The sequence below is a fragment of the Harpia harpyja genome, chromosome 11, assembly GCF_026419915.1.
Source record: "Harpia harpyja isolate bHarHar1 chromosome 11, bHarHar1 primary haplotype, whole genome shotgun sequence".
Taxonomy (NCBI): Eukaryota; Metazoa; Chordata; class Aves; order Accipitriformes; family Accipitridae; genus Harpia; species Harpia harpyja.
This window is the reverse complement of record NC_068950.1, coordinates 2,146,811-2,160,694: the sequence shown is the minus strand read 5'-3', so window position 1 is coordinate 2,160,694 and position 13,884 is coordinate 2,146,811. Positions and strand designations below refer to the sequence as shown.

General features: G+C 44.0%; 1 protein-coding gene across 2 annotated transcripts in view; it reads right to left on the bottom strand.

Annotated features, from left to right (window-relative positions):
• Positions 1 to 509: 509 nt before the first annotated feature.
• ELL (elongation factor for RNA polymerase II) overlaps positions 510 to 13,884 on the bottom strand; it is a 55,935-nt gene continuing 42,560 nt past the window's right edge. For both annotated transcript variants that reach the window (XM_052800427.1, XM_052800429.1), the window contains 6 exons: positions 13,078 to 13,174; positions 9,489 to 9,990; positions 6,378 to 6,444; positions 4,193 to 4,364; positions 3,229 to 3,273; positions 510 to 2,193 (listed from right to left, as the gene is read on the bottom strand). In XM_052800427.1, coding sequence (XP_052656387.1) covers positions 2,089 to 2,193; positions 3,229 to 3,273; positions 4,193 to 4,364; positions 6,378 to 6,444; positions 9,489 to 9,990; positions 13,078 to 13,174 — 988 coding nt within the window. In that variant the 3' untranslated portion in view covers positions 510 to 2,088. The remainder of the gene's footprint in view (positions 2,194 to 3,228; positions 3,274 to 4,192; positions 4,365 to 6,377; positions 6,445 to 9,488; positions 9,991 to 13,077; positions 13,175 to 13,884) is intronic.

Here is a 13,884-nt window from a genome sequence, read left to right as displayed (position 1 = left end):
TCCAGCCATCTTTACTTGGAGAGGAAGAGACATGACCGAAGCGTTCCCCAAGCCCCGAGATGCTCGTTGGGACTTCCCTAGTGAGGCTCTCCGGGGTGCTCACCCTATGGACCACCACACTGCTTGGACATCACATCTCTTCCCCCCCCACTCCTTCACTGCTCCGCTTCTGAACAGGTTTGGGTTTTGAAGACCAGCAGAAAAATGTGGCTGACCAGTGGCAGTCCATGGACCACGGCCGGAGGGCTGCCGGGCCAGTAACATTCAGCTCAACCACGTCCCTTCAGCTGTAGGCTTTCATTTGAAGAACAGGATGGCAAAGTCCTGGTGAGCGCTGGATGCAACACGGCAGGGAGAGAAACTCAGAACATTGCAAGTGACAAAGCAAAGCGGTGACCCTGGCCGGATGATGCAGCAAAACCAATCTAGCCAGAATGGAATTACTATTATTTTTCTTTTTTTTTTTTTTTTTTTTTTAAATACAGCAGATGGACCCACTTTTTTTTGGGGGGGGGGGGGCAGAAAAAAAAATACTCCTTGTGTAAGAACTGTTTCCCTCCTTAACTCTGCCATTCCGCTCCTTCAAAGGGTGAAAGACTCTTCAGTGCAACCTCCAAGGGAAGGAGACGCCACAGGAAAGTAATCCTTTACTTTGAGATAAACGGAAGCGGGAAGAAGTCAAATCACACAGGCTGGCAGGATTAAAAGGGGAGAGGGGAGAGAAAGAAATAGCAGAGTTAAAGGATACCTTTGTGCTTTTTGGCGTGTTTCTCACACCCTGGCCATACTCTAAAAATGTTCCCTTCAAGTCCAAAAAAAAAAAAAATCAAGAAGAAAGACTGCACCGAGAAGCTGGCTAGATAAAGCACAACAGTGGAAGTGACCCGCATGGGAAAACGCTACCTTACTTCTCTCACGCTTGGGCGCCTGTTCTGAGAATGATTTTCTGCTGCTGCTTCTTTGGAAATACACAAAAAACAGAAGAAAGCATCACATCCCCCGCCCCCCCCACCCCTTCCTCTCTTATGGGTCAGTACAGGTAATAAAATAACTTCTCTGGGTAACTATCCAATAAGCTTTAGTAATACTGCAGTTATAAGACAGGAAAGGTTCTGAAACACTTGGCCTAAAAGGAAAAGGGAGGCACAGTTTTAGAAAAAGATGCTTTTCTTTTATACAAAAATAGACCATAGTCTCATTAGCAGTTAATAAAATTGGCTGCCTTGGTATAAAATTATAAAAGTCAAAGACAGACAGGTCTCAATCTTCCCAGCATTGGTACGTGAAGGTTAATGCAGGCAGACTGGACTGCACATGCTGGAGAGGCCACTGCAAAATGTTTATGCCTGCTGCTTCCAAATGCACAAGCGGATAAAAAGATTGGTGGTGGGGTTTTTTTGTTTGTTGTTTTGTTTTGTGGGTTTTTTTTTTTTTTTTTTTTTTTTACATGAAGGATCCACCTCTGCACTGCACAAGGCACTCAGTGCAGATCCCCGGGCTGATCCCCTCCTACTGACACAACCACCTCAAGAGAGCACACACCGGAGATGACAAAAGCAGGAACAAACAACGAGAGCTCTGGGTACTTGGTGTATTTAACGCGGTGCCATGTAGAGCAGACAGCTTGCATATGAACAGTCGCAGGTGCCAGAGAAGGAGGTAACCTAGCAGCATTCCAGTTCCTCACCATTTGAAGGACAATTTGTAACCCAGTGGACCTGGGCCAGGGGTAATTACACTTCATGCCAAACTTTAATCCATGAAAACTACTGATTCTTAACCTTTGGGAGCTTCGTTTGCTTTAGGCAAGTTTTCCCTTAAGTGTCAAACGCTGGCTTCAAATAAGCAGATTTTTTCATTTGTTACATTCCAACATTCAGAGAGGCTAAAATTCGAGAGGACCGTGCCGGGCACTGGGCTTGCGACCCGGCTCAGACATGGACATGACTGATTCGGCATCGTAAGTAATCCCCAAGTTCTTCAACCACGATGAATTAATGCTCATCTCTGAAAGGAATCTAGTTGTATAAAAGGGAACGTAACGTCCAGGTGAATTTTTTTGCCCTACCCAGTCCAGATTAGTGCCAGCTAAAACTGCTGTTGGTCATACTCTGCTATCAGTTTTTTAATATGAGCCAGTTTGTTGTGGAGGTATTCGCAGCGGTTCTTCTCTTGGCTGTAATTGGGGTTAGTCTGTAAAGAAAAACGAAAATGCAGTGACGGAAGGCAATTCTTCAGAACTCAGCGACACCTATGCTGAACCCAACGAGGCTATCAGACCTCAGAGCATAAATACATGACCAAGGAATGAAGCTTTTCTAGCTGGAGGAGTAGATACCCATTTAAAATGGACCTACTCTGTTCAAAAAAGGCAAAGAACAAATCCCTTTTCATGAATACCCAGCTCCAGGAACCTCAGCAGAGGGAAACGAGTGCACCTTGAGCAAGGCTTAGCCTAACTCAGAGCAGCTGGGCCACACACCTTAGCTTCCAGCAAGCATCACCTGCCCTTCACCCCCATGTTAACACTGAATTGTGCAAGCCTGGGAGCTTTAAAACAGAGATGAACTTGCAACACATAGGGAAGCTCTTCAAAAAGCTCCTAAATCCCTCAGAGACAACAGGGCTCAGGGACATATTTGTAGATTTAAAAAACAAACCACCCCTAAAGTATGGATGCCCCAGCCTGCCTTGGCATTGCTACCTCATCCAGCTAAATCATAAGTCCCTCCAGTCAACAACTGTTGCTTTACATATACATGAAGAGATGTAAAGTATTCTGCGTGCCCCACACACCAAAAAGCCACACTGGGTATACAGTCCCCTGCGGGGCTCAAGTCATTTATACCAGAGACTGCACTCAAATTGTACCCCATATCCCAGCAGACCCCAAGACCTGGAGGATCCTGTTATCACTCAGCCTGTGCATCTGAAATACAAACTGTTCTTTCCTTGATGGGATAAAGGCACCAATTTAACACATCTCATTCTTGTGCTAGCATGCCACTGACACAGCTGAATGTTCCCCAGGATCCAAGCAGCAGCCTCAACTCCCCCCAAACCCTTTCTGCTCCAGGAAGGGATCACTTTTTGGACAAGCTCGAGCTGAACAATGATCTGCTATGAAGCTTCAGAAACTCGTTTTTTCACTTGGCAAGTACCCATCTCTTTCAGACGCTAGGGGCACCACCCAAAAGCCTTTGTTGTGGCTGACTATTTTTTACTTACCTTTTTAATTTTCCGATATTCCTGTAAAATTTGATCATGGATGGTCTAAAAAGGAAAAGATAGCTTATTATTTTCAAAAGAGCCAACAGTCCTGCAACCTACTGCAGCAGGCGAGCATTTACTGATGGCTCAATGTACACGTTTCCTCCAAATACTGACCAAAATCTACTCCCTCCACAACTTCCCCTGTGAGATCTGATGGCTACGACCAGCCTCATGACTCCATGACTATACTGGTGCTGACACCAGAAACACTGGAAGGATCAGGCCCCGTTCCCCAGCCATAAGAACTACCTGTAACAGGCACTTGGGTTGGCAGGATAATTGACATTTCCTCCACAGCTCAGACTAATTTTTCCCCAAGATATTAGACTAATTCAGTGAGGAATCACTGAATTTCTCAAAGAGAGGGGATGGATGTTTGAGGGAAGAAACAGCGCTTAGTACAATAGGTGCTCTGTAAAAATCCGTTTATTATACTCAATGAGACTTACTTTCTCAAGATAATGAATAGTTAAAGCTCTTAAAATCAGTCTGACAAGTCAAATAGTGCTACATTATTAAGATCAAAGATTCCAGAAAAACACATGACCCCGTACTAACTCCCCTTCCAGCCCCGATACGCTACCATATGTGCGAATATGAGTTTTCTGGCTGGGATACACTAATAGCTTCCAGCAGCTTTTGGCTAAAGATGCCAATTGTCTCACTGAGGCCTTTCCTTGTCAACAAGTACCATGATGTGTGCTCCAGCTTGAAAACGAAAGAACACAGAGCTGTTTTAAGAACAGTCTACAAAGCTGTCAGCTGTGTGCACGTTCTGCATCCACCAGTTCTGGGCTCTGGGCAGTACGTTTTAGACACCAACCCATCCCAAACAGCCCCACATACAAAGCAACTAAAAGGAGTTGTAGTGTTGCCATTTGCAGAACTAGCTTTTGGAAAGATATATTAGTGTTGCTACCTTGTATTCTTCAGAGCCCTGCAAAAGCTGCTTCAGCTTGGCATCTAACTGCGTAAACCGTCGAGTTATCCTCTCTATCCGGGCATGCAAGTCTCTGTACTCATTGTATTCCGCATTGAAGTCATTTTTGTAACTCTGACGCTGCTCCGAAGAGGAAATGGCTGCGTATTTTCTGCAGGGAGAATAATTGAGTTAATTGGTTTAGTAAGCCTTCTCTCCAGACAGCACGAATACTGCAATGCCAAAACCAGGATGCTAAGTCTACCAGGTGACTGCATTTGAAAACAAATACAGACTCTTACGATTTGCATTGTAGTAGCACAAAGGCAACTGTCAGGATTATTGCCTTGAACTCTGTGTAAAACAAGACAGTTTTTGCTCCCCAAATTTCCTATCTATGCTAGATAGGGTGGAACATGCAGGTACAGCAAAGCCTGGGAGCAGCTGAGGGTGTAGGAGGACATTCAGATAGTACTGCTACAGCTTTTCTAACTCCTGCTGTCCTGCAGAACATGGAGTTCTGCATCTGTGCCAGACCTTGGAACAGCAGGAATACGATGCTTCCAGTGTTAAGAGTCTTTAAAGGAACACAAAAAGCATTCAGCTATCGTTGCAAAATGCTCACAGTATGATTAAGTGGCAAGCACACGACAAGAAACCTTGTTGAATACACTGACTATATTTCCACTACCTTCTGAAGATACCCAATGTGAACTGAACACAACACAAGAGCTCATGTTTAACAGATGTGCCTTTGAGGCCCTCTGAAAGTTATTCAGCTCAACAAAAAGCCATTAAACCTGACATTTTGCAGAAGGCCCAGCAGCCAGTCCTCTCTGACTGCAAAACTCATCTTTTTGTAGGTGATGACTCTAATTTGCCACCTTACTCTGTCTGCAACAGTGCCAGTTCGGTGCACGAACACATATAAGCTAACTTAGGTATCAAAAGAAGCGAAAACTTTCACTCTGTTAACCTAAATGTGCTCTAGCCTTCAAGAGCTGAGTCTTTGCTAGGGATCGCTATAAATAAGCAGCCACACAGGATACGCTACTATGAGATAAAGAAGTTGTCCTCACTGGTGTGAAACATATGTCTCTATAATCAGAACAGCAGTGACAGCTCTTATAATTTAAGGAGCTGACCATCACAACAGTCAGATGGTACCAAAAGGTGAGACAACAGACCTTACAGGAGTCCATAAGCCTTACAGGATTTCATAAGCCTTACAGGATTTCTTTGGAGATGGACTGAGGGACTGCAATATCCCTCTGTAGAGGGATCAGCACATCTGTTGCAAGAAAAAAAACCCCCAGCCACCTGCATTCTTCTGAATGGTACTAGAAATGCCAACTCGAAGCAGTGGTTTGTATGGTACATAGAGCCCAGCAAACCACAGCTTTGTAACCATACAAGAACCCTGTATATCCTCCAGTCAACTCCAGTGACTGCTCCTGCAGAGCCAAGAGTGGATGCCGCCTCCTCCTCCTCCTCCTCCATCTCTTCCCTCTGATCACAGCACAGCCAAACCAGATCTGAGGGCATTAAAAACCCAGACTGAGATGTGCACAGGGAATATCACCCACAGCTACACTTCTTCGCTATCACAGAGCTTTGCTTATAACAGGTTTGGCTTTATGCACAGAGGTTTTTGTGCTTCAGCAGACAAGTGTATTGTTTAATTAACCTCAAGGGGATCTGATTAAAAAGAGGTGAAACAACTCACATCCTAACCCATGGGTTATAACCTCCCCATGAAGAATATTTCACTGGTTTATGTAAATGATCTTGGCTCTGAACAGGGGAAGAATTAGCTAACCTCTCAAAATCCTTTCTTGCCCTGTCTTCCATAACATTAAAGCAACCATTTCCTCCCAAAGCTTCCAACTGTAACATGGAGATGTTTAATCCTTTCAAACCCCTTCAAGGTACACAATGTTTCTTGAAGTACTTTAAGAATTGGTTTATAGGAAAATAACCTTGAACTCCACAAGGAGGTAAAGAACAGATCTTAATTTAGTCTCAGGAACAATCTGCAAAGTTGGATTTACTCTTTCTTGTTTTTAAGCCCACCTTACAAGGTTATATTGAGTAACAATAAAGTCCAACAAAACCCCCAGTACATTGTGATTTTTAGTTTGAAACATGATCCCAAGGTGATGAAGCAACTGATAAATATACTTACAATAAATAATCTGGCATTTCTGAAGTTGATGTTGGTACACTAGAATTATTGCATGTTCCATTTAAACCTGAAAAAATAAAAACTTGTTTATAGACATTCTTAAAACTTTAAAGCTCCATGCAATTCAACTTCAAATTCATAAACTTATCTGCAATATACAGTTTATCAAATTCTAAAGGATTTCTGTTCTGCTTTGAACTGACAAAGATAGAAGATCCACAATAAGGTGGTTGAAACTTCAAGGCTTCTCTGGTATTTGTCCATCAGCAAAACTATAACAGTAGCCAATGCACTGAGTGGCAAAACCCCTTAATTTAATTGGTTTATAAACACTGCCTGCAGGGAGGGATAACACCGATATCACCACTGCTGAAGTGCAAAACACATTTATGAGTCCAGATGAGCAGAACAGAGAGCTGAGCAAGGTGCACATTCTTTTCTCCTGATTCTACACTATACAGACTCCTACTATTAATACCCCGGGTTCAGATTCCTGCTATTAATACTCCAGGCTCCTATAGGGTACAACAGAGAGGTTTATAAGGCATGCAGCTTTTTTTCCTCACGTAGCCCTACTGCCCTGCAGACAAATCAAAGCACTCTCTGCTCTATGAAGTTGAAGAAACACGAATCAAGCAAGGCTCAGCTAAGAATGTTTAGGAGTTTAAGCAAAGGGACCAAAGACTGCAGAAGGAATGGGATTCTGGATGTGAGCCTAAACCAGACCCCTTCCTCAACAGAAACCAAACGCTGCATTATTAGTTTGGAGGAAGCAAGCAGTTGGATACAGGTTTGAAAAGGAATATTTCTCATAAACTGTATTATACTGAAAGCCCTAATCAGAAATCAACTGCATCCATGAGAAGGCAGCAAAACAAGAGGCAAGTGGAGAAGGCTGCAAAAGATTTAACTCATCCGCTTTGCAAAAGTGTATTTCTTCTTTCCTCTTCTTTCCAAGTCTGTTACTTGGAGCAAGCAGTACCTTGACTGCGCAATTTCCCCAGACGCACAGGACGGGTACGTGTGATCCTCAAGACTCACCTGTCCCTACACTCACCTACGCTACTTTACAGTTATTACCCCAGACGAACTGTAGGGAGCATGAAATGCCCAAGTAATAAACATAGGCATGTCAAAGCAATAACTGAATTTTATCTTTTTAAAAATTCATTTTTCCTGAATTTCCACGGAAAGGCTTTCCTGAGCAGAATGGAAGAATGGCAGAAAAAACAGTGTGATTATAAACACCCCAGTCTCAAATTCCTACTGCAGATGTCTGCAGACAATTCTGCTTTCATCCTTACCTGACACCAGCACGGAAGATGCAGAACATGGGTAAGGAAGATTGCGGAGAAGAAAAGGAGAAAAGAAAGTTTATTTTGCCAATGAGTGCCACCTACTGACTGCTGAAAGGACCCCAAAGGTCCCTCCACCACCTCTTGAACAAACCTCCCAGGAGAAACTGCTTCCCTGCAGCCCCTGGCCCAAGGGGGAATTAGAAAAGGCTGCCAGCCGTTTGCTGCAGACAAAAGGAGCAGGATTAGGCCCATGCTATCCGCGTGAAGCAAGGCACAGAAAGAAAAGATCCCAATTCAGATGCGAGCTGGCTGTACAAGATCCAAGCAGCCACTGACCACATCCTGTTTATGATTACTCCCAAGTCCAGCTCGGATTCGTTACCTCGCATACATCAGCGGTGCAGCAGGAACAAAACCCAACTCCTACTAATTAACAAAAAGCCAGTCATTAAACTGTTTTTAAAGCAAAGCAGAAAAGGTAGTAAAGGGTCACCAACTTCATGAAGAAAGAATTCAGAGTATTTTGGTATTTATAAGAAACACTGACAAAAAATATACATCTAGAGAGAGAATGTGTGTGTATCTATCCACTACCATTCAAGACACAAGGTACAGGGGGAAGAAAAACAACGTTTACAGAAAAAACTAGGATTGACACAAAAGTAGGATCAAAGTAGAAGAAGTATCTAAAGAGTGTGGTTCTGCAGGGCCACACAATGATCAGAACTATGGACTGCCATTAAAAATCACTGGTGAACAATCAAAATGCATTTTGTAGGTGCTACAAAGACTGCAGGGAAGGTGAGAGCTAATATCATACTGACCCCAATGTCCTGTGAAGCTCTCCCTTTCCAGAAATTCAACAAATTAGTTTCCATTTCAAGTTACTGTCCTTTCTGAGCTAAAACTGGATGATTTTCATGCACCAAGCATGAAGAGTAACTTAAAAAGTAGTAACGGGGCAAAGGAAAACAAGAGGGAAGCAAAAAGAAGTTTCACAACAGATCGGGACTACAATATTCCTAGGGGCTGCAGGGGAAGTCCCACCACCCTGGGGAGTTGTAACAAAGCCTAATGAAATGGCAGAAAACATGAAAAGCAGCAGGCAAGGAAATGGATCGGATTAGCCAACATATATTCTCTGCTCTAACTTCTAACAGTATGTAGAACTGACTTAGAAATATACTGGTTCGATGGAAAACATTTTCATCGCACCTCAACAAGTAACAGATTCACTGTTGTATTAGTCCTCAAAGAAAGAAATTCAGAGTAATACTGGGATACAACAAGGAAGCTCTTTCAGCCTGAAAGGGCTGGTTGTATACCGCTTTAACAACATTTATCACGAGACTTATCTATCATTTCTTTTGTATCCAATATTAAAAGCTTTTGTGACTAACTTTTCATTACTGAGTTAAAAATCAATACAACAGTCATCACAATACCAAACACAAGCAGAAGAGCTGGAAGTAATCAAGCAGCACTGCTTTTTCCAACAGATCTTGATGTCTGCCTTTCATCCCCATATATTAATATGCCTTTTAATTTAACAAGGAGAAACATGACACGGTCTGAGGCAGTTCCAAACAGCATGAAAGGTTAAACAGGAAAAACCTGATATCCTCTTTTGAGAGGAAGCGCATTTGTTGATTTGTAGGTAGGCACAGCAGTATTATTTCGTTAACCACACAGACTCTGCAAGTGGACACACAACCTCTTTCCTCAAATAGATTTAGAGCAGAAATCATACACAGCCGATACCAATACTATCTTAGCACAAGCTGTACACGAGGACCTCTCGGACCATACATACCTGTGACCTGTTCCTGGGGAACACTAACTAAGTCAGCATTTTTTATTACTTCACAGTCCTGCTTCTCCTCTTTGCATTTCTCTTCATTTTTCTTCTCCTTTCTCTCCTTTTCCTTGTCTTTGTGCTTTTTCGATTTTTTCTTGGTTTTTACATACGAGCTGCAATTGTGCTTGCTCGTTTGGGGACAGTCTGTTGACAAAGGATGAGTCAGTCTGTCAGCCGTCTCCAGGTTCTCACAGTCTCTGCCGTTGTGAGTCAGGTCATTGCTGACATCCGAAAGGGGATCGTGAGGCCTCGGCAGCTCCAGCACTGGGAGGCTGGAGCTGGAGCTGGAGCTCACTGACTCCGGGACAGCCGGCGGCAGGACAGGGGCAGGAGCATCCTTCCCATTGGAGGAATTCAGTTTCCCGTTGAAAGTGGGCTGAGTTCTGTGAGCCAAATGCGAGATCCTGGGCTTTTTGTTGGCCAGGGGATCGATAAACTCCAGAGGCTGGGAACGTTTCTGGGGAGGGAAAAAAAAAAAAAAAAAAAAAATCTAAGTCTTGAGGCCAGAATTTTGGATGCTGTTACCACTAGGTGGTGGTGCAATACTAGAGAACAAGGGAGTATCCCCAGAAAAAAGGGCTCTGCTATCAATGAGAGCTGCCAGCAAGTGTCCCCAGCTCAGAGGCTAGTCCTGGACACAGGCTCCAGGACCGCCAGGTCCTACAGAAGCTGATCCATCCCAAGCCACTTCCTGACAATCCCAGCATCTGCTCTGGAGCCCACGGCTCGGTGGGAGAGCTTATAGAAAAACCTGTCATCACATCAGCAATTACTGATCTCCTGCACTATTCATACACAGGCCATGCAACCCAGCCTGCTCTCATCGCATCTTACTTCAAATCTAGCCCTTTAGAAGTAAAGCCCTGTCCTTCACCTCCCCCTGCCCCAGCCACTTAGAGAATGGAAATAACCATAGAAACATCTGTCCTTCTGGTTGTGGCATGACATTTAGAGCACCTCAAAGTCCCTGCAAAGGAAAGATGGGCTCAGTTCTCTGGAGCAGGGAGGGATTCACAAGTTCTGCATTTATCCTCAATGATTTTACCAACTCTGTGGTCAACAACTTCACCCTTGCAATACCACTCCTTCCTCTTCTCAAGAAAGAGGCATTTCCCGGAAGAGGTGAGAAAGTGTCAACTGTTAAGTTCTCAGAATTTAAGGCAAAAGAGGACATTTACAGCAGTTTTAAAAGCCACGTCACACGGGCCAACGTGACCTGAGTATCCCTTTTTTAAATAAGAAGTGTAGAGAAAGAAGTGGTTCCCAACTGTCCCCGTCAGCCCTACCTGGACAGTCACAGGCAGGGCTTGGAGAAGCTTTGTGTGCCCATACCTCCTAGTAAGCAGTTGCCTACAGACTGCAGGTTAGCCTCAGGAAGCTGCACCATGGAAGAACCCATCTGTCAGTCAGCAGAAAGAAGAGCTCAAAGCAGAGCCAGAACTACGGCTGTCAGGCTCAGTCCAGCCTGAGCCAGCCAAAATTACCTTGGACAGCCATCAGTGCAGCGGTGTGTGCCTGCCTGGCAGCACAGGGCTGCAGAAACTCTGAGGAAAGATTATTTAGTGCCCAAAGGAAAACAAGCGATAGTTCTGGTTATTTCTTTTGGATATTTTATTGTTTTCTTTATGTCTCAGGCAGGGCTGCGATGTGTTTGCAAATGGAAATTTTGTTCCGTCACCAAAGTGCAGCTGGATGCATGGCTGCTTTGTCAGGGAGCCACCAGCTCGCTCCTTTCCCCCCCCAGCTATTATTTCTCTTTGTTAACTCCAGGGGTCTCAAGGACACTGCTCAGTGGCAGGAATCCTTTCCACCTGTCAAGGTAATTACGAAGAGGAGATGCTCATACTGCCACAGAGCTCAAGGGGCAAGGGCAGCACGTCGAACCAGCTTTGCAACATCACTGACTGCCTTCCCAGCAGAACACAAGCAGTGTCCATCTCCCAAAAGGAGGGGCCATTCGCTTTGACTGCAGGTCTCAGGGCAGGCGACAGATCTAAGAACGGCCATCTTTTATTACCCTTTCTCTAAAGCCAACAAATACCAGCTTCACCAACTTTACCTCTTTGGTTATGAGGTGGTATATGCATGCCGTACCTGCTCTGCCATGTTTCCTTAGAGTTACCAGACAAATCGTTTTCTTCACCTTCATTCCAACAACCGAACTTTCCCAAAATATTTCGTGTTCCGGACTACCAAATCACAGTCCTCTGCTGGGACTGCAACCATTAGTAGGCATCCCTTCTCTAAATAGAAATTACAGCTATGGAGTATCAAAAAAATGACTGCTTACAATAAAAAGCTGTCTGTGGTTTGCTGTCTGACACAAGCCATGTTAAAAGCACTGCTGGAAACATTTATATTCCATGTTCGGTTGCCCTTGTTTCACTAGCCTTTTCTAGGTCTAAAGCAATCAACCACCCAAAGTTTCGATTTGGTCATCTCAAGAGGCCAGAAACATCCCCTACAGACTTTTGCATCTTTCAAGATATGTACAGCCAGAAGCGAGATGATTTTTCAACCTACGTTTTTTTCAGAATCAGGTCAAGAAAAACACAAGACCAGCCTCTTAACTTGGAAAGACACAATGCTGTTATCTTGAACGAAGGGGATCATTCTTTATTCACCAGGAACATGCCCACAGCAGAGCAGGAGAGGATTTGGAATTAGCTACCTGGCAAACAAGTTGCACAGTTCTTGTTCTCAATAGAGAATTGCCTCCCTCTCACTGCCAGAAAGCACATAATTTCTTTACCTGCTAATATTCTTTGCCACTAATCCTCAGTGCGTCTGTCCAGACAAGTAGGCATTACACATTCCATTGGCAGGAGGAGAATAAATACTCAACTTGTCTGGGCTGACCCACAGCAGAGAAGGGAAGCCATCATTTCACAATGCTAGCGAGAAACGCCTGTGCTAAGAGATACTGAGAAGAGTGGGGACAGACTCTGCTTAACACGCAAGCAAACGCAGCTCCTTTGCAGTTTGTTATCATGGAAAAACAGTCAAAACGTACTTTTCACAGCTCCATGCGCTGGCATCTCAACAAAGCAAAGAGCAGACCAACCTGCCCCTGACTGTCACGGCAATTAGGTTGCAAAAGGTCAAGGTTTTTAATAACTCAATCGTGTTTGGGAGCTACTTATTACTGCTTCGTTCCAGTCAATTATTAGTAATGAGTAAAACACAAGCTCATTCTCCCAGGAACTCCAAGAGGGATGTAGGCACTGTGAAAAAAATTCAGCCCTTAAAACTAAACCTAAGACACACTGTCAGAGATCCTCCCCACAGGCCGTCACTGAACCACATCCAGAGGAGAAACAGATGCTGAGGAAACCCAGAATTAGACTGTAACTTAATAAAATAGAAAAAAACCCAACAACCTATTGACCTAACAGCCTCCAGCAGCAGGTGATTACAGTGTGCAGACAGGCTGAACAGCTCAGCCTGGACCTACGTCCAGCAACCAACTCCATCAAGAGCAGATGGAGCCAATTGCTGGCTCTGTGCTAACCAGACCCAACACCCTTGGAGAGGGATTACCTACCTGAGGAGGAGAGCTGGAGTTCACATTGTCTTTTGGTGGACTCAGGGAAGGCGCTTCTCCTTGAAAACCACTACTGTTCTGTGGCTGACAGAGTTTCCTGAAAAACAGAATTTAGGGCTGTTCAAATCCCGTGCTTGACAAGCCAACAGATGGTATTTCAAATCTTCCTGCAAAGAGCCTTTTTGTGGGCTCAAATTCTGACTGCTTGAAGATGCCATGAAAGTAGCTCGTTCAGGCACTTAACAGTTTCGATTTCATTCAAAATCTAGGAAGAAGAAACTACTACAGGAAAATACCACCCAACAGCATACAGTAATTGCTTATCTCTTTCCTGCCTTCCCATGATTTTTGTCATTCTCCAAGAATAGAGGTAACACCTTGGACTGACACTGCTGGTGTTGTGGCAGGGAGGGAGGAGGCAGGCTGAGCTATCAGACACACGAGAGGATTCCCTACGGAGCATGGAACTTATTTTCTGACAGTTTTACCTCTTTTCTCTTGAACTGGTGACCTAAGTTTTACAACAAATGAATTACAACCTTAGAAAAAATAATCCATATACAGATTAGTAAAAACTGACATTGAACTTTAAAGTGTATAGGTATATATATTCTTGCTACTGATTGAAATACAGTTTAATAAGCAAGACATTATTTAAACTGATTTCTGCCGAGTTTGCCTCGCCCAGTTACAATCCGCTTCACGAGACAATTCAGAAAGGAAGCACACTGAAAAGGGGCTGAAACTCAAGTTCAGACATTGAGGAATAAGTTCTCCCACTCATTAGCACCATTAAAACAACATTCT